The sequence below is a fragment of the Hemitrygon akajei genome, chromosome 4 (assembly GCF_048418815.1).
Source record: "Hemitrygon akajei chromosome 4, sHemAka1.3, whole genome shotgun sequence".
Classification (NCBI taxonomy): Eukaryota; Metazoa; Chordata; class Chondrichthyes; order Myliobatiformes; family Dasyatidae; genus Hemitrygon; species Hemitrygon akajei.
Genome location: NC_133127.1, coordinates 162,015,308 through 162,036,619, shown reverse-complemented (window position 1 = coordinate 162,036,619; position 21,312 = coordinate 162,015,308). Strand labels below are relative to the sequence as shown.

The following is a 21,312-nucleotide window of genomic DNA, read 5'->3' as shown; positions in this document are numbered from 1 at the left end:
TGATGAAAAGGCTGGCTCCAGACTCTTCTCCCAGCATTTCTCTACACGACTCGTTGACTGCTGCCCAGGCCTTCCCACCTAAGTGGCAAACTTCCTTCACGTTCAGGCTTTCCAGATAGGCTTCAAGTGTTGTTGAGTCATCTACAAGACTACGAATTAATTCCCGCCTGTAATTCTGCTTGAACACGGAGATGTCCCCTGATTTAGGGACTGGATCTTAGATGTAGTGTTCTTGGGGAGGTAAGAAACTCAGATCTTTCCGTCACGGCTTACTAGGTTGGCAGCTGGCAGATGAGCAGGACAGTTGTCAAGCAAAAGAAGAACTTTGGGTTCTAGCTTTTGCTTACGCAAATGAGCATGGATGACAGGGACAAAAGTTTTGTGAAACCAATCCTCAAAGATGACACTTGTCATCCAAGCATTGCTGCTGTGCGTGTACTCGAACGGTAACAACTTCATGTTGACATGGTGGAAACAGTGGGGCAAGCGTGATTTGCCCATCATGAGCAATTTTAACTTGTGTTCCAATCTTGTTTACACAAAACAGCAATGTCACATGATCTTTGCATTGTTTGAACCCCTCACATCGGTGGGTGTCATCTTTGCTAGCCAGTGTACAGTTGTTCTTCCACGTAGCAACCTTCTTCTAAGAGTTTTTAGTTCAGCCAGGTGTTCACTGGCGGCTGAGGTGAATTTCTCCTGACACTGACATTTGAGACATAAACGCTGTGACGGTGTTTAAACCTGTCTAGCCATCCACTGCTAGCTTTGAACTGTGAGGTTTCTCCGTTGATCTGCTTGTCAAAACTTCTTGGCTTGAGCTTTGAGAATAGGACTGGAAATTGGAAAGCCTTCTGAGTGAGCTTGAGCGAACCACTCATACAGGAGTCATCCGAGGTATCCCGAGGTCTCGTACAACTTGAGTTTGACTTTTAGTCTTGATCGTGTCAAGTGCATGAAACTTATCTTTCATAGAAAAAGGTTTTCTTTTTCTAGCAGTTTGTTCCATTTTGAGCAAAAAAAGGTCCAATGACTCACACAAAATGCTGGTGGAACACAGCAGGCCAAGCAGCATCTGGTCAAGACCCTTCATCAGGATTAACGGGAAAAAGAGATAGTAAGAGATTTGAAAGTGGGAGGGGGAGGGAGAGACCCGAAATGATAGGAGAAGACAGGAGGGGGAGAGATGAAGCCAAGAACTGGGAAGTTGATTGGCAAAAGGGATACAAGGCTGAGAAGGGGGAGTATGGATTGACATGGACATGGAGTCCAATGACTCATCGCGTTAAATCAGGGTTTCACTGTACTACTGGTATAAAGAACAGTACATATCACCTGTTTGAACACCAAAAAAACCTGCAGATGCTGGAATCTAGTTAAAAAAAAACTCTGGAAGAACTCAGCAGGTGAAACAGCATTTGTGATAGCAAAAGATATAAGCTGCCACTTTGGGTCAAGTCTCTGCATCAGAATTGAGGGGAAAAAGGAAAGACTGTATGTACGAGAATGGGATAGAAGCTGATAAACAGAATGAGATTGGAAGAGGATAATGGAACCAGTTGGAAAGGGGGTGAAAGGGATGAATATAGAGAAAAGAAAACCAGGTGGAGGGGCGAGAGTGTTGTAGAAGAGCAGTGGGAATTGTGGGTTACTTGAAATGGAAAATTCAATATTCATACTATTAATTTGTAAACCACTCAACTGGAATACAAGACATTGTACTTCCAAACTGCATTTGGCCTCTCAGGACAGCGCGGAGAGTTTAAAAAGGAAGGGGACTTCCAACGGTTGTTTTTTGGACCGGGACAAGAAGGGCGGTGTGAGAGCTAAATTCTGAAGGAAGGCAGTTTTTTAAAAACCTTCTTCGAGTACAAGAAGGTCAAGACTGTGCAGGCGCGTGACGTAGACAGGACAGCATGGAGAGTTTAAAAAGGAAGGGGACTTCCAATGTTTTTTTTTGGATTGGGACAAGAAGGGTGGCGTGAGAGCTAAATCCTGAAAGGAAGGCAGTTTTTAAAAAAACTTCGAGTACAAGAAGGGCGGGACTGCGCAGACGCATGACGTAGACAGGACAGCGCAGAGAGTTTAAAAAGAAGAACACCCTATACAGCGGGCAGCGGAGTGAGTGGCAGCAGAGTGTAGGGCTTTGGCTCAATGGGCTTAGGCGGTAACAGGAAGAGGCGAGAGCGAGGCACCAACTCTTTTTTTCCCCTTGGCGAATCAGCCTGGACAGACGGAGGAACAGCAGGGCTTACACAGCTAACGGTTTAAAACGTTTGTGTGTTTGGCAAGGTAAGTGGGTGAGTAGACTTATTTTTCCTTGTTTCAGTCCTGTAGAATTAGGTAGCATGTCTGCAGGGTTAGTGCTTTGTTCAGGGTGTCAGATGTGGGAATCCTGGGAGACCTCCAGCCTCCCTGATGGCCACATCTGCGCCAGGTGCACCAAGATGCAGCTCCTCAAGAGACCGTGTTAGGGATCTGGAGCTACAGCTTGATGACCTACTGCTTATTAGGGAAAGTGAAGAGGTGATAGACAGGAGCTACAGGGAGGGAGTCATCTCTAGGCTACAGGGATCAGAAAACTGGGTGACTGTCAGAAGAGGGAAGGGAAATGCTCGGATAGTGAAGAGCACCCCTGTGGCTGCTCCCCTCAGCAACAAGTATATCGTTTTGGATGCTGTTGGGGTGGGGGGGGAGGTGACCTGACAGGGGATGGCCACAGTGACCAGGTCTCTGCCACTGAGCCTGACGCTGTTGTGCAGGAGGCAAGGAGTAAGAAGAGGAATGTGGTAGTCATAGGGGATTCCATAGTTAGGGGAACAGACAGGAGATTCTGTGAGCCTGATAGAGATACCCGCATGGTGTGTTGCCTCCCAGGTGCCAGGGTACATGATGTCTCGGATCGGGTCCAGAATATTCTGAAGGGAGGGCGAGCAGCCAGCTGTCTTGGTACATGTTGGTACCAATGACATAGATAGGAAAAGGGAGGAGGTCCTGAAGAGAGATTTCCGGGAGTTAGGAACGAAGCTAAGAAGCAGGACCTCCAGGGTAGTAATCTCAGGATTGCTACCTGTGCTACGTGCTAGCAAGGGCAAGAATAGTACAATCAGGCAGATGAATGCATGGCTGAGAGACTGGTGCAGGGGGCAGGGCTTCTGATTCATGGATCATTGGGATCTCTTCTGGGGGAAGTATAACCTGTTCAAAAAGGACGGGTTACACCTGAACCCAAAGGGGACCAATATCCTGGCGGGAAGGTTTAATAGAGCTGTTAAGGAGGGATTTGGCAGGGGGATGGGAACCAGAATGATAAGAGTGGAGGAGGGGGAAAACAGAAATAAATCTAAGATAGTGAGCAGTAAAGATGTCAGGAAGGACAGGCAGGTGATGGGGCAAATTTGCAGCCATTGGGATGAGTTGCAGTGCAAGAAAGTTGCAATGCAATCAAAGCAAAAAGTACCAAATACTGGACTTAAGGTGTTATACTTAAAGCACGCACCATAAGGAATAAGGTGGATGGTCTTGTTGTACAGCTACAGATTAGCAGGTATGATATTGTGGCCATCACTGAGACGTGGATAAAGGATGCATGTCTCTGGGAGCTGAATGTCCAAGGATACACGGTGTATCAGAAGGATAGGCAGGTAGGTAGAGGGGGTGGCATGGCTTTAATGGTAAGAAATGATGTTAAATCATTAGAAAGAGGTGACATAGGATCGGAAGGTGCAGAATCTTTCTGGGTTGAGCTAAGAAATCACAGGGGTAAAAGGACCCTGATGGCAGTTATCTACAGGCCTCCAAACAGCTGCAGTGATGTGGACTACAAATTACAACAGGAAATAGAAAAGGCTTGCCAGAAGGGCAGTATTATGATAATTGTGGGGGATTTTAGCATGCGAGTGGATTGGGAAAATCAGGTCGACACTGGATCTCAAGAGAGAGAATTTGTAGAATGTCTACAAGATGGCTTTTTAGAACAGCTTGTTGTTGAGCCCACTAGGGGATCGGCTATACTGGATTGGGTATTGTGTAATGAACCAGAGGTGATCAGAGAGATTGAGGTGAAGGAACCCTTAGGAGGCAGTGATATAACATGATTGAATTCACTGTGAAATTTGAGAAAAAGAGGACGAAATCCAATGTGTCAGTATTTCAGTGGAGTAAAGGAAATTACAGTGGCATGAGAGGAACTGATCAAAGTTGACTGGAAAGGGACACTAGTGGGAAGGACAGCAGAGCAGCAGTGGCTGAAGTTTATGCGAGAAGTGAAGAAGGTGCAAGACAAATATATTCCAAAAAAGAAGAAATTTTCGAATGGAAAAAGGATGCAACCGTGGCTGACAAGAGAAGTCAAAGCCAAAGTAAAAGCAAAGGAGAGGGCATACAAGGAAGCAATATTTAGTGGGAAGACAGAGGATTGGGAAGTTTTTAAAAGCTTACAAAAGGAAACTAAGAAGGTCATTAAGAGGGAAAAGATTAACTATGACAGGAATCTAGCAAATAATATCAAAGAGGATACCAAAAGCTTTTTCCAAGTATATAAAGAGTAAAAGACAGGTGAGAGTAGATATAGGACCAATAGAAAATGATGCTGGAGAAATTGTAATGGGAGATAAGGAGATGGCGGAGGAACTGAACGAGTATTTTGCATCAGTCTTCACTGAGGAAGACATTAGCAGTATACCGGACACTCAAGGGTGTCAGGGAAGAGAAGTGTGCGCAGTCACAATTACGACAGAGAAAGTACTCAGGAAGCTGAATAGTCTAAGGGTAGATAAATCTCCTGGACCAGATGGAATGCACCCTCGTGTTCTGAAGGAAGTGGCTATGGAGATTACGGAGGTATTAGCAATGATCTTTCAAAAGTCAATAGATTCTGGCATGGTTCCGGAGGACTGGAAGACTGCAAATGTCACTCCACTATTTAAGTAGGGGGCAAGGAAGCAAAAAGGAAATTATAGACCTGTTAGCTTGACATTGGTGGTTGGGAAGTTGGTGGAGTCGATTGTCAAGGATGAGGTTACGGAGTACCTGGAGGCATATGACAAGATAGGCAGAACTCAGCATGGTTTCCTTAAAAGGAAATCCTGCCTGACAAACCTATTGCAATTTTTTGAGGAAATTACAAGTAGGCTAGACAAGGGAGATGCAGTGGATGTTGTGTATTTGGATTTTCAGAAGGCCTTTGACAAGGTGCCACACATGAGACTGCTAAACAAGATAAGAGCCCATGGAATTACGGGAAAGTTACATACGTGGATAGAGCGTTGGCTGATTGGCAGGAAACAGAGAGTGGGAATAAAGGGAATAAAGTGGGAATAAATTCTGGTTCCAAGTTGGGGCCGTTTCTTTTTACTTTGTATATCAATGATTTGGATTATGGAATAGATGGCTTTGTGGCTAAGTTTGCTAATGATACAAAGATAGGTGGAGGGGCTGGTAGTGCTGAGGAAATACAGACTCTGCAGAGAGACTTGGATAGATTGGGAGAATGGGCAAAGAAGTGGCAGATGAAATACAATGTTGGAAAGTGTATGGTCATGCACTTTGGTAGAAGAAATAAATGGGCAGACTATTATTTAAATGGGGAGAGAATTCAAAGTTCTGAGATGCAACGGGACATGGGAGTCCTCGTGCAGGATACCCTTAAGGTTGAGTCGGTGGTGAAGAAGGTGAATGCAATGTTGGCATTTGTTTCTAGAGGAATAGAGTATAGGAGCAGGGATGTGATGCTGAGGCTATATAAGGCACTGGTAAGATCTCACTTGGAGTACTATGTGCAGTTTTGGGCTCCTTATTTAAGAAAGGATGTGCTGACGTTGGAGAGGGTTCAGAGAAGATCCACTAAACATATGAGGAATGTCTGACCACTCGAACTGTACTCCTTGGAGTTTAGAAGAATGAGGGGGGACCTCGTAGAAACATTTCGAATGTTGAAAGGCAAGGACAGTGGATGTGGCAAAGTTGTTTCCCATGATGGAGGAGTCTAGTACAAGAGGGCATGATTTAAGGATTGAAGGCACCCATTCAGAACAGAGTTGCAAAGAAATTTTTTTAGCCAGAGGGTGGTGAATCTGTGGAATTTGTTGCCACGGGTGGCAATGGAGGTCAAGTCATTGGGTGTATTTAAGGCAGAGATTGGGTATCTGAGTAGCCAGGGCATCAAAGGTTATGGTGAGAAGGCAGGGGAGTGGGACTAAATGGGAGAATGGATCAGCTCATGATAAAATGGCGGAACAGACTCGATGGGCCAAATGGCCAACTTTTGCTCCTTCGTCTTACGGTCTCAGTAGCAATGAGGATAGCGGATGATAGCTAGATCACTATGGCAGCAGGAAGGAAAGTTAAAAATAATAATTAGAATCTGAAGCTGGATGTTGTAGACAGAGCACTGGTGCTCTGCAAAACAGTCGCTCAATCTGTTTCGTTTTATCAATGCAGTGGATGCCACAGTGCAGGCACTAAATGTAGTAGACCATTGGAAGTACAATTCCTCACTTGCATGGTAGGTCTCTGAATGGAGGTGAAGAGGAAGGTGAAGGAACAGTTGTTACCCTAACTGTTATAGCTGGGGAAGATGCACAGACCAGGGACACAGAGAGCAGTTCCTGCAAAAAGGAGTAGGGGAGAGAGGGGAAGATATTACTGGTGGTAGTATTGTGATGGAGTTGGTGGAAATGGTAAAAGATGATGTGTTGGATGCTGAGGCTGATGGGGTGGAAGAGGACTAGGGGAACTCTACTGCTGTTCAGCATAATGGAATGAAGGTGCCAGAGTAAATGTGTAGAAAATATAGATAATATGGATAATTCAAGTTCAAATTCAATTTTATTGTTATCTGACTGTACATATTGTCATCTGATTGTACAATCAAATCAAACAGCATTCCTCTGGACTACAGTGCACCCATGCAACATGTATCACATAGCACATAAACCAAACTATTACGGGGTAAGTTAATAAAATGTAATTAAAAATCCATGAAGTAAAGTGCAGCACAGGTAATCAGCTTGTTGTCTTATTGGCAGGACCTCGGTGGTGGCAGGAGATTATCTGGCAATCTTAGTCCTGATGCTTTTGTACCTGTTTCCTGATGGTGGTAGATCAGACGTTGTGGGATGGGTGGTAGGAATCCTCAAAAATGCTTTGATCCCTTCACCTGCAACACTCCTAGTAAATGTCATAAATGGGGGGGGGGGGGGGGGGGAGGGAGACTCCAAAGATACTCTCGGCAGTAGTTACTGCCCTCTGTATGTCTTGCAGTCCGGTACCTTGCAGATTCCATGCCACAGAATGATGCAGCCCAACAGGAGTCTCTCAATGGTGCTCCTGTTAAAAGTTGTCAGAATGGGGGCGGGGAGCCTTGCAGACTGCCATGATGTTGTGGGTCTGGGTTAGATCATCCACAATGTGCACACCAAAGAACTCTGAGCTCTTCAATCTCTCCACTGCAGAGACATTGATGTACAATGGAGGGTGGACGACCTGTGCCTTCAGAAGTCCACGTTTGCCTTATCCACATTGAGACTCAGGTTGTTGTTCTTGCACCATTTGACAAGCCTTTCTACCTCACCTGAAACAGGGGTCCATATTTATGGATCATTGGGATCTCTTCTGGGGTAGCTGTGACCTGTACAAATGGAACAGATTACACCTGAACCTGAAGAGGCCCAATATCCTTGCAGGGAGGTTGGTTAGAGTTGCTCAGATGGGTTTAAACTAATTTAGCAGGGGGATAGGAACCAAAGTGAAGCTGAAGATGAGGTAATTGGTTTACAAATAGGCAATGTGTAGTGAGACTCCTAGCAAAAAGAGGTTCATGATAGGGCAAAATTGCAGTCAACAGGGTGAGTTGCAATGTAAAAGACAGACAAAAATCAAAAAAGGTAAATACAGGACTGAAGGTATTATATTTGAATGCGTGCAGTATATGGAATAAGGTCAATGAACTTATAGCAGATACAGATTGGCAAGTTTGATATGTAGGCATCACTGAATCATTGCTGAAAGAAGATTACTTCTTCTACTTTAATGTCCAATGATATACATTGTATCGAGAGATAGGCCGGAAGGCGGAGAAGGTGGCATGGCAATGTTTTGAAAAAATGAAATTAAATCATTAGAAATAAGTGACAGAGGAAGATGTTGAATCGTTGTGGATAGAGCTAAGGATCTGCAAGGGTAAAAAGACCCTGATGAAAGTTATATACAGACCCCCAAACAGTAGTTAGGATGTGATCTGCAAGGCACAATGGGAGATTAAAAAATACATGCCAAAAGGGCAATGTTACAAAAGTCATGGGGGATTTCAATATGCAGGTAAATTGGGAAAATCAGGTTGGTGCAGGATACCAAGAGGGGGAATTTCTAGACTGACTACGAAATGGCTTTTTAGAGCAACTCATGGTTGAGCCCACTAGGGAATCAGCTATTCTGGATTGGGTGTTGTGTAATGAACTGGAATTGATCAGAGAGCTTAAGTTAAAAAAACCCTTGGGGGCAAGTAATAATATGATCATATTCATCCTGAAAGCTGAGAAGCAGAAGCTAAAAGTATCAGTATTGTAGCGGAGTAAAGGAAATTATAGAAGCATGAGAGAGGATCTGGCCAGAATTGATTGGAAAAGAACACTTGGACAGATGATGGCAGAGCACCAATGGCTGGAATTTCTGGAAGCAATTTGGAAGGTGCAGGATATTTACATCCCAAAGAGGAAGAAGTATTCGAAAGGAAAGATGACACAACCGTGGCTAAGAGCCAACATAAAAGCTAAAGAGAAGACATACAAATAGAAAAAAAATCACAGAAAAGTTGGAGGATTGTGAAGCTTTCAAATACCAAGAGAAGGCGAATAAAAAATTATGAAGGTAAAGATGGAATACAAAAGTAAGTTAGCCAATAATATTAAAGAGTGTACCAAAAGATTCTTCAGACAAAGTGTAAAAGAGAAGCAAGACTGGATAAATGACCCATTGGAAAATGGTGCTGGAGAGGCAGTAATAGGGGACAAGGAAATGGTGGACGAACTGAATAAATATTTTGCATCACTCTCCACTGTGGAAGACATTGTAGAACGGTGGAACTCATGAAGAGTGTGAAGTTACCGTAACTAGGGAGAAGGTTCTTAGGAAAATGAAAGGTCTGAAGGTAGCTAAGTCACCTGGACCAGATAGTGTATGCTGAGAGTTCTGAAAAAGGTGCCTAAAAAGATTGTAGAAGCATTAGTAATGATCTTTCAAGAATGAAAGGATTCTGACATGATTCCAAAAGACTGGAAAATTGCAAATATCAATCCACTCTTCAAGAAGGGAGAGAGGCAGAAGGAAGGAAATTATAGCCAGTTAGTCTGACCTCGTGGTTGGGAAGATGTTGGAGTTGCTTGTTAAAGGATGTGGTTTTGAGGAATTTGGAGGCTCATGATAAAATAGGCCATAGTCAGCATGGCTTCTCAATGGAAAATTTTGCCTGACAAATCTGTTGGAATTCTTTGAAAAAAATAACAAGCAGGATAGACAAAGGAGAATCAGTTAATATTGTGTATTTGGATTTTTAGAAAGCCTTTGACAAGGTGGCACACATGAGGCTGCTTAACAAGCTACAAGTCCATGGTATTACAGGGAAGATTCCAGCATGGATAAAGCAGTGGCTGATTGGCAAGAGGTAAAGAGTGGGAATAAAGGGAGCCTCTTCTGGTTGGCTGCCAGTGACTACTGGTGTTCCACATAATTCTGTGTTGGGACTCTTATGTCAATGATGTAGATGACAGAATTGATGGCTGGCTTTGTTGCAAAATTTGAAGAAGGTACAAAGGTAGGTGGAGCCACAGGTGATTTTGAGGAAATAGTGAGGCTACAGAAGCACTTAGATTAGCAAAGAAGTGGCAGATGGAATAGTGTCAAGAAGTGTATGGTCATGCAGTTTGACAGAAGAAATGAAAGGTGACTATTTTCTAAATGGAGAGAAAATACAAAAATCTGAAGCGCAAAGGGATTTGAAAGTCCTTGAGCAAAATTCTCTAAGGGCTAATTTGCAGGTTAAGTCTGCAGTGATGAAGGCAAATGCAATGTTCGCATTCATTTCAGGAGGGCTAGAATATAAAGAATATAAAATGAAAATATATTCAGGAGACCTTGCCCACGCCCAGGATTACGGCTGCACAGGTGGAAGGTCAAATGAGGAAGATCTGTACCAGCAAGGCGGCTGGACCGGATGGAGTTTCCCCACGATTACTGAGGGCCTGTGCGACTGAGCTGGGAGAACCACTACAGCGCATCTTCAACATGAGCCTGGAGCAGAGAAGAGTACCCAGACAGTGGAAATACATCCTGTATTGTCCCGGTACCAAAGAAACCACAACCAAAGGAGTTGAATGACTTCAGACCTGTTGCCTTGACGTCGCACGTGATGAAGACCATGGAGCGGCTGATAATACAGAATCTGAGGCCACAAACCAGGCACGCCCAGGATCCTCTTCAGTTTGCGTATAAGGAGAAGGTGGGAGTGGAGGATGCTATCACGTATTTGCTGCACAAATCACTCTCTCACCTTCATTCAATGTCTGTAGTGAGATGCTGAAGATGTTCTATAGGTCAGTTGTGGAGAGCGCCCTCTTCTTTGTGGTGGCGTGTTGGGGAGGAAGCATTAAGAAGAGGGACGCCTCACGTCTTAATAAGCTGGTAAGGAAGGCGGGCTCTGTCGTGGGCAAAGTACTGGAGAGTTTAACATCGGTAGCTGAGCGAAGGGCGCTGAGTAGGCTACGGTCAATTATGGAAAACTCTGATCATCCTCTACATAGCACCATCCAGAGACAGAGAAGCAGTTTCAGCGACAGGTTACTATCGATGCAATGCTCCTCAGACAGGATGAAGAGGTCAATACTCCCCAATGCCATTAGGCTGTACAATTCAACCGCCAGGACTTAAGAACTTTTTAAAAGCTATTATTAATGCTTTTTGAGATAGTGATTTAGATGCATATCATATTTTTTTACTAAGTATTGTATGTAATTAGTTTTGCTACAACAAGTGTATGGGACATTGGAAAAAAAAGGTGAATTTCCCCATGGGGATGAATAAAGTATCTATCTATCTATCTATCTATCTAAAAGCAAGGATGTAATGCTGAGGCTTTAAAGCAGTGAGGCCTCACCTGGAGTATTATGAGCAGGTTTAGGCCCTTTATCTTAGAAAGGATGTGCCGCACCTGGAGAGGTTCACTAAAATGATTCCAAGATTAAACAACGTTATATGAAGAGCATTTGATGGCTCTGAGCCTGTATTCACTGGGATTTAGAAGAATGCGAGTTGACCTAATTGAAACCTATCAAATTGTGAAAAGCCTTGATAGACTGGAAGCAGAGAGGATGTTTCCTAAGGTGCGAGTGTCTAAGACCAGAGGACAGAGCCTCAAAATAGAGGGGCATCCTTCTAGAACAGAGATGAGGAGGAATTTCTTTAGCCAGAGAGTGGTGAATCTGTGGAATTCTTTGACATAGGCAGCTGTGGAGGCCAAGTCTTTATGCATATTTAAGGGAGAAGTTGATAGATTCTTAAGTGGTCAGGGCATAAAGGGATATGGAGAGAAGACAGGAAATCCGGACTGAGAGGCAAATTGGATCAGCCATGATGAAAAGACAGAGCAGATTCAATGGGCCAAAAGGCCTAATTCTACTCCTGTATCTTATGGTCTTATTATGGTCCCTCTGTATATTGATACATCATTGTTGCTGATGAGGCCAACCACTGTTGTATCATCAGCGAACTTGATGATGTAGTTTGAGCTGCATCTGGCAGTGCAGTCGTGAGTCAGCAGTGGACTGAGCACACAGCCCTGCGGCACCAGTGCTCAGCAAGATGGAGCTTGAGATGCTACTCAGACTCAGACTGACTGGAGTCTTTCTGTCAAGAAATCCAAGATCAAGTTACAGAGTGGGGTGTTGACTCCCAAGGAAGGCAGTTTACCCACCAGCCTCTGAGAGATGAGCACGTTAAATGCTGAGTTAAAGTCAACATCAAATAACATCTTGGCATATGAGGCAATGTGTGTGAGGGCTCCATTAACTACGGCCAAGGAAAAAGGAGCACATTACTGAAGTTCTTAAGTGGAAGGCCACATCCCGAGAACAGATTGAGAAATTGGAAAAAAAAGTGATAGATAGATAGATAGATAGATACTTTATTCATCCCCATGGGGAAATTCAACATTTTTTCCAATGTCCCATACACTTGTTGTAGCAAAAACTCCTTACATACAATACTTAACTCAGTAATAATATGATATGCATCTAAATCACTAACTCAAAAAGCATTAATAATAGCTTTAAAAAAAAAAGTTCTTAAGTCCTGGCAGTTGAATTGTAAAGCCTAATGGCATTGGGGAGTATTGACCTCTTCATCCTGTCTGAGGAGCATTGCATCGACAGTAACCTGTCGCTGAAACTGCTTCTCTGTCTCTGGATGGTGCTATGTAGAGGACATCCTTACAGGAAGCAGAGGTGGAGAAAGTATACTTGAGGTAGCTGTAGAGAGCATCCCAACATGCTGCATCATTGCATGGTACAGAATCTGCAGTGTAGTAGACAGGAAGACTTTATAACAGGTAGTCAAATTGTCCAACGCATCTCCAGCACCAGCCTACCCACCATCAAGGACATATATAGAAAGTGGCTAGAAGAGGACCAATAACATCTTGAAGGATCGCACCCACCCTGCTCATGGACTGTTTGTCCCATTCTCATCAGAGAGGCGGCTACATAGCATCTCTGCCTGATCCACCAGACACAAAAAGATACTTTTCTCAAGCATTAAGGCTGATCAACACCTCCACCCACTAACCCACCCTACCACGAGTATTTTATCATTTCCTGTCACTTGATGTACAGACACTCCTGTGCCTAGCATCAATTTATGGACATACAATCAATGTATATAAGCCATCTTATGCATTTTATTTATTGTGTTTTTTTATTATTGTGTTCTTTGCTTGATTTTTTTTGTGATACATCAGATCCAGAGAAACAATTATGTTCTTCTTTACAGTTATGTACTGGAAATCTTGAATCTTGGCTGTGATACCAAAGATGTGCTTCAGAATTTATACATCTGTAACAACAGCTCTGTCTGCAGTATTGACATACACAATATGAAAAATGCCCAATTAAAAGATGAGGTGTCTCGTTTTCTTCACTTCTACCCAAAACTAGCCTATCGGGAAGCTGTTAGTCAACAATGAGAACCATTAACATTGCTACCAATTCACTATCCAGAACATTCAGATCTCATAGTCAATACAGCTTTCATCCATAGCTTGCTTCCTTCTTTCAACGTTTGTGGGCTGGCAAGGGTAGCCACACTTATGGGATGTCAGGTGTGAATCATTGCCTGGATGTGTGCAGCTGCAATACTCTAAGGTACTTACTGTCACCGGGACAAAACAATTCACTTGACTAACACTTATTCATTGCCTCCTTTAACAACTGGACATGATCCTACAAATGATCAGTAGGATAATTTCTTCATTTCTAATGCATTAAAATCTTGGAACATTATGTCTAACAGCATCAAGACAACAGGAAGTACAATGGTTTCTAAAGCTTAATGCCACTAAGAATTGGCAATAACCTCCTCCCCACCCCCATTCCAAAAAAAATGGTTGTAACATTTAAGTAACAGGCAATACACTTTAAGTATCACATCAAATCGCAGTTGTTCTCGAAGTCAAATACAAAATACTCCTTCAAAATCTGATTCCATTGTTGAAAATATTGTATGACAACGCACAAGATTAAAACTGTATAAATGAAGATGACTAAACTAACACAGCACTCGAGCCTGAAGACACACACTCAATGATTCACGAATAGCTACTCCCCCCTGCCCCCCACCGCCATCAGATTTATGAGTGGCCATTAAACCCACTTTCTCACTACTTTCTTTTTACTTATTTAACTTTAAAGAAAACAATATATATACACACACACTTCTTACAGTAATTTACAGTTTTTATTATGTATTGCTGCCACTTAACAACAAATTTCATGACATATGCCAGTGATATTAAGCCTGATTCTGATTCTCAGGTACAGAAACCAGTATCTTCACCAGTTTAAACATTTCTTTGGAGGTATTTCACAAACTAAATCAAATACCTATGAACTCTGTGGATTGTGCAGAATGTCCCTGGAACACATAATTGAAGTCAACAAGGAGTGAAGAATAAGAAAACAAACAACCATGGTGTCAACTTGCACAAACCCAGCCCAGACAGCTGACGAATAGGGTATTTTTCCCATTTACTTAGCTCTTAAAAATATGTGGCATCATAATTTTGAACAACTTCAGCATTTACCTTTCTGCAAACATATAAGGTATACCATACATACCCTCCACGCATGGTATCATGCACGCCATAGGGTCCTGCATGAAGGCCAAATTCTCCAATAGGAACGCTGTCCTTCAGTTGGGATTTAAGGCCTCTGGTATTCTGTAATGAACAATACGACAACTGTCTGAAAAGTAGACCTTAGATCATTCACATATATGATACAGTATATTCGTACCTTGAGGTATAAATACATGAAAAATGGTGCCTGATGCCCCAAGTGCACAAAGCAACATTTACACTAATTACCACAGTGCAAACTAAATTCTAGTTATTCATCTTCCAACATATAGAATTTCCAAGGTGATATTAATTCCACAGTAGATCAGGCAACAATAATAAACAGGAATGCCGCACAAATCGGGTTATGTTAGTTTTAACAGATATATAATTGATTACTGCACCTGTGTTATTGCATTTGGTTCTAGATGGCAGCAATACTTCTCTAGAGAAAAAGTTCCAAAAATATGGGAGGTTTGTGAATTTTAGGAATTCTCTGTCCTGGAAGCTAAATCATTGAGTACTTGAAGAGACAGTAGAAGTCTTTTTGAAAATTTAAGGCACTGTGGGCTCTAGGAACAGGTACAGGACTGAAGTCGAGGCTTAGGGCAGATCATCCTCAATCATATGCAATGCAAGGCAGACCTGCAGGGCTGGGTGGCATATAACCGAGCCAACGTTATGTTCTTGACAAATCAATGCTATTCTCTAAATTCACTGTCATAGTTCCTTCCTCTTCAAAGATTAAAATGTCCAGACTTTACTGTCCACTTTCCACAACAATTTTGAAGCTAGAGATTCTTTAAACCACCTGTGATGTTCTGACCGCTATTAAAATCATTAGCCGTCATTCTGACCAGCTCCAATTCTGTCCCTATTCACTGACTTAAATCCAAAGGATGAAAATATGAATGCATATGATAGACAATTGGATTAACCAGAACTTTCTAAACTTGGTTTGATTACATAAAGCATGATTCAATCCTGCTCTTGCCTGTCAAATTTACTATTCCATGAGTTCAAAGATAATCACCGCCTTCTTTCTTCAAATGTAATATTAATTCTCTCCCAAGTTTGAACCTCTAACAAGTGTTCTTAGTTCAATACATAATTGTCTATCTAATCCCCCTCTTATTCTATGATCTCACCTTGTTCACCATATATTCCCTCAACTTCATCTCCACCAGTACACCTTAATTATCGCCCATCTAAACTCAACGTCAGCAAATCTAAACAGCTGATTATCTACTACAGGAGGAAGGTCCATGGACCAATCCTTATTTGAGAAACGGAGGTGGAGAGGGTCAGTAGCTTTAAATTCCTTGGCATTAACATATCTGAGGATCTGTCCTGGCACGGGCACGTGTTATCACAAACAAGGCGTTTGCGTAGCCATACATCCTGCATGTCACCAAAATCTTTTACAAACTTCTATAGATGCACAGTGGAAAGCATCTTAAATTGCTTGCATCACAGCCTAGTATGGAAACACCAAAGCTCAGTAATGGAAAACGCTATGAAAAGTGGTGGATACAATCCAGTACAGCACAAACAAAACCCTCCCCACCATTGAGTGTATATACATAGAGCACTGCCACAAGAAAGTAGCATCCATCAAACACCCGTACCATCCAGGTTATGCCCTCTCATTACTACCACCACTGGCATATAAGCCTTAGGTCCACCCTACCAGATTCAGGAACAGCTATTACCCTAAAACCACCAAGCTCCTGATCAGGCATGGGTAACTTCATTCACCACTATTCTGAACTGATTCTACGACCTAGTGACTCACTTTCAAGGACTCTTAACAACTCATGTTCTTGGTATTTTTATTTGCAGTTTGTCTTCTGTTGCACATTGGTTGTTTGTCGACCTTTGTCAGTTTATGTATAGATTTTGGTGCAAATGTTATATTTCTTTTTTTCTTGTAATTGCCTACAAGAAAATTAATTTCAAAGTAGTACTGTATATCGTAATGCCTATGTACTTTGAACTTTGATTTAAATGAAACCACAATTACCTGACTGATTTCTTATAGGTCAAATATGGCCTGAAAAATCATCTGCTGTGGCCTCATTTCTCAAGCTTCTACAATTACCCTCAGTACTCCCCAAGCATGTATATTTGATAACATATTTGTCACCCACATCACCTCAATTTCCTCACGCTTTCTTTGCATTTTACTCTACTTCACCATCAGACTCAATCCTTATTTTTTGAGTCCTGCTGAAGGGTCTCCGTGCAAAATGTCAACTGTACTCTTTTCCATAGATGCTGCCTGCTTGGATTTTCAGCATCTGCAGATTTTCTCATTTCTAATTTGTCATGCTGACTTTCCAACATTCAGCATTGTATATTAGCACAAAGTTCCTAAAACTAAATACTGAGAGGACTGAAGTTCCTACAACACTCTGCTAAATGGTCACCTTCTTTGCCAACATTTCTTCCAAACTACTGTACTGTAATCAGTGTTCGTAATGTGACCACCTCTACTGTAGGGAAACCAATGTAGAAACTGCATCTTGGAGCAACAGTGCTGAATTCACAGGGGCAATCTGGAGTTAATACAAGAGTGGGGGGGGGGGGGGTTCATATTCCAACTTTATAATAGGCCTCTGGTGGAATACTGTAATTATTCTGGTCACCTTGCTGTAAGAAAGATGTGACAGTGGGGGCAAAGGAGATTCACCAGGATGTTGCCTGAATGCAATGTTTTAGTCATGAGGGGAGACTAGAGAGACCAGGTCTGTTTTCCTGGAGCAGAGCTTAACAGTGAACATCACTGATGTATATAAATTAGGAACATAAGTAGGATATTCTGTAAGATTTTCCCTTGTCAGCGATGACGAAAACTAAAGGATATAGATTTAGAGGGGATTTAAGGAGGAGCTTTTACACCCAGAGACCCTACAAACATTTTGAGTGCTTGGATGTTAATTGAAATTCCAGATAACATTCTGTAAGAGCAAGGCTCTGTATAGAAAGTAAAAGTAACTGCTGTGCCATCAACTTCCATCATTCTAATACAGAGATCTTAGCTTCTTATAAATAACACTGGAGATAGTACCATAATGTCAATAAATTAAAACTAGTTATTAGCAGATTTATATCATTTTAAATCAGTGGCCAGCTATTAATGCCACTCCCCAATAGCTGGGGCAACACTGCTTTAATCCTAACATCAAGTGCTATATATGTGGAGTTTGCATAGTCACACTTTGACTGAACAACACACAAAATGCTGCCTGGCCTGATGAATTCCTCCACCATTTTGTGTGTGCTGCTCGGATTTCCAGCATCTGCAGATTTTCTCTTTTGTGATTGGCACCCTTTGACTGAATGAGCTTCCTCTAATGACTCCTGTTTCCCCTAATATCCCAAATATGTGTAGGTTGGTAGGGTAACTGACAACTGTAAATTGCCAACACAAGGAAATATGCAGATGTTGGAAATTCAAACAACAACACACACAAAATGCTGGTGGAACACAGCAGGCCAGGCAGCATCTATAGGGAGAAGCACTGTCGACATTTCGAGCCGAGACCCTTCGTCAGGACTGTAAATTGCCCCTCATGTGTAGGTGAGTAAAGAATTTTGGGAAATTAATTGAAATGTAAGGAGAATAAAGTGTGACAAATGTAGGATAAGATGACACCAAGGTTAGTGGAGTTTGGATAGAAGGTTGGACGACACGAAGGTTGGTGGAGTTGTGGATGGTGTAGATCATATGTTATATTGGGACAGTGCTAGGATGCAGAACTGAACTGAGAATTATCAGATGGAGTTCAACATGGGAAAGTGTGAAGTGAATCACTTTGGAAGATCAAATTTCAAAGCAGAACACAAGATTAATGGCAGGATTCTTAGCAGTGTGGAGGAACAGAGGGATCTTGGGGTCCACGTCATTAGATCACTCAAAGTTGCCACGCAAGTTGATAGGGTTCTTAAGAAAGCGGATAGTGTGTTAGCCCTCATTAGTTGGGGCTCAAGAGCTGCGAGGTAATGTTGCAGCTCTCTAAAACCATGGTTAGACCATGCTTGGAATAGTGCATTCAGTTCTGGTACCTCATTATAGCAAGGAAGAAAAAGCTTTAGAGAGGATGCAGAGGAGATTTACCAGCATGCTGTCTGGATTAAAGAGCTTGTCTATTAGGATAGGTTGAGCAAGCCAGGGCTTTTTTGTTTATAGCAAAGAAGGAGCGAGGTGACTTGATAGAGGTGGACAAGATGAGAAGAGGCATAGATCAAGTGGATAGCCAGAGACTTTATCCAGGGCCGAAATGGTTAATGCCAGAGACATAATTTTAAGGTGGTTGGGGGAAAGTATATGGGGGATATCAGAGGCAGGTGATCCCATCCATCCTGCTTGTGGGCTGTTTATCCCACTCTCATCAGGAACAGGCATCCATGCCATCACTACCATACTCAAAAAGTTAACTTTCCTCAAGCACTAAAACTGATCAACACCTTCACCGACTAACACACCACTATTTTATCATTTCCTGTCAGTCACCTTACGTAGACACTCCTATACCTAGTGCCACTTTATGTACATAGAATAAATCTATGTATATAAGCATTATGTATTTAGTTTTTATTATTGTGTTCTTTATCTTGCTTTTTTGTGCTGCACAGATCTGGAGTAACAATTATTTCATTCTCCTTTACACTTCTGTACTGGAAATGACAAACAATCTTGAATAACTTATTCCTCCAAAAACATCTAAACAGACCAACAACGTAAAACACACACATGCCCGAGGAACTCAGCAGCACCTATTTAATTCCTCGTGGCTCAATGTTTCTTTCTCTGAATCAACTGCAATTATTTCAAAAGTAGATTTGAATACAGAATCGCATGGCCTTCCGCAAGTCCTGATGAGCGCTGCTTGAAAGTACTTTTTCTTTCATGAGCAATGGTTCCTATAAATGCAAGGGGAACATGGGCCATCTCACACACCCTTTCTAAAAGTGCAGAAATGCCATGAGTGGAGATATAATGGAGTAAAATAGACCAAATGTGAGGCTATTCACTTTAATGTGTGTCAATATATAACATAGCCAAACGTTTGATTGATGCTTTTTGCTTTCAGAGGTGCTCCAATGATTCAAGAAATGCTAAACTGAATCAAGACTGTCACAGAAATCCCTCCTGGCCTTAGCTGGGAACTCTGGACTGTTTCAATGGGTCACGAACACCTCGTCTCTGTGGGAGTCGGTGCCTGCTGAGTGTTGGTTCCCGGGATACCGGAACACGGAGCCGAGATAAGGCCCAGGCCCAGAGCCTGCATCCGGTTCGGTGACTAATCAGAATGAAAAGCAACATGTAACCCACGTACACCAGGCGCCGTCTCTTCCGCCAGCGGCGGATAATTTCCCACGCCCACCCCTGTGCCATTCTGCACAGTCCGATCCGACCTGAGTTTGGTCAATTTCCCCCCAAGTTTCAGCCTCACCATTTCGAACACGTCCTTCCCCTCCCGCGCCGCCGCTCCGCTTCAACCTTGGCGACAACTTCCGGCCTCGTGACCGCGGCTCGCGCGACTTCCGGCTCAGCTCACCGGCCGTTTGTCTTTTGGTGGAGTGACAGATTGGAGCGATGGCTTTTGCTTCGTCTCTTCTTTCCAGGAAAGACAAGTTAGAATATATTTTTAAAGTATGTTAAGAGTTTTAATAAATAAAACTCAAGAAGGGACCAAACCCAAGATACTTCTCCCTCTCTCACCTTGTCTCCTTACCTGACAATCACATCCCACTGGTGCCTCTCCCCGTGTTTTCTTTCTTCCATGGACTTCTGTCCTCTCCTACTAGGTTCCCCTTCTCCAGCCCTGTACCTCTTTCACCAATTACCCAACTCTTTACTTCACCCCTCCCGAATTCACCTAACACCTTGTGTCTCCCCCCCCCACCCCCCCCCCCAACCCTCTAACTCTCACTCCTCATCTTTTTTTTCTCCATTCCTGCTGAGTTTCTTGGCCTGAACGTCGACTGTACTCTTTTCCATAGGCGCTGCCTGGCCTGCTGAGTTCCTCCAGCATTTTCTGTGTGTTACTTGGATTTCCTGCATTTGAGCATCTGCAGCTTTGCCCCTGTTTGTGCTAAGATTCTGTGCACAGTTTAAGGGAGGTATATTTGAAGGCTGTTTAAAGAAAATTCAACAACTTCATTCTGGGGAAGGGGAAAACTGCAGATGAAATAAAGCAAAGGATTTTGAAAGTACTCAGCAGGTCAGGCAGCATCTGTGAAAAACAAGCAGTTAATGTTTCAGTTCCCAAATGGGTCCCTTCATTGTGAAAGGGCCTCAGTCCTCAATCATTAACTCTTTTTCATTCCACCCATGCTGCCTGACCTACTTACTTCCAGCAATTTTTGCTTTGATTGAGAGATGAAGGGCTTACATTATGAAGAAAAATTAAGCAGGTTGAGCCTCTGTTTACTGTAATTTAGAAAAAAAATTACTTCATTGAAATGTGCAATGACAAAGGTGCTGAGGTGCTATCAAAATTTATGGGTAACATAGAAACATGGGATATGGTTTCAGAATAAAGGAATAGCAATTGAAGGTGAGTTGAAATGAATTTCTTTTTTCAGAAGGATGAAATATTTTGAAATTCTCCATCCCATTAAGTATATTTTAGATTGTAATAGAAAGGTTTTGGGATTCTAAATTGAGAAATAAAGGGATTGGAAGTGGAGTTGATGCCAAGATCACTTCAGCAATAATCTTATGGAATGGTGGACCACTTCCATTTCTCAGGTTCCAATTCTGTTTCAAAAATGGTTCATTTTCAACTGTTACTCAAAAATAACAGTACTGTACTTAAAAGAGGATAAATTATCTACTCTAGATCCTATATTGTTGATGGAAATAAGTGTGGAAGTACAAGGGTGTTAGCCATAATTTTACAAATATTTGCTGAAGTGTACTT

The 21,312-nt window shown here is 42.4% G+C and overlaps 1 protein-coding gene across 1 annotated transcript in view; it reads right to left on the bottom strand.

The window, feature by feature from the left end:
* The window catches only part of pomp (proteasome maturation protein), a 32,225-nt gene extending 12,249 nt beyond the window's left edge, over positions 1-19,976 (bottom strand). The window contains exons 1-2 of the mRNA XM_073043820.1: positions 19,840-19,976; positions 14,382-14,482 (exon numbers count right to left, since the gene is read on the bottom strand). Coding sequence (XP_072899921.1) covers positions 14,382-14,482; positions 19,840-19,842 — 104 coding nt within the window. The 5' untranslated portion in view covers positions 19,843-19,976. The remainder of the gene's footprint in view (positions 1-14,381; positions 14,483-19,839) is intronic.
* Between the last annotated feature and the right edge of the window lie 1,336 nt (positions 19,977-21,312).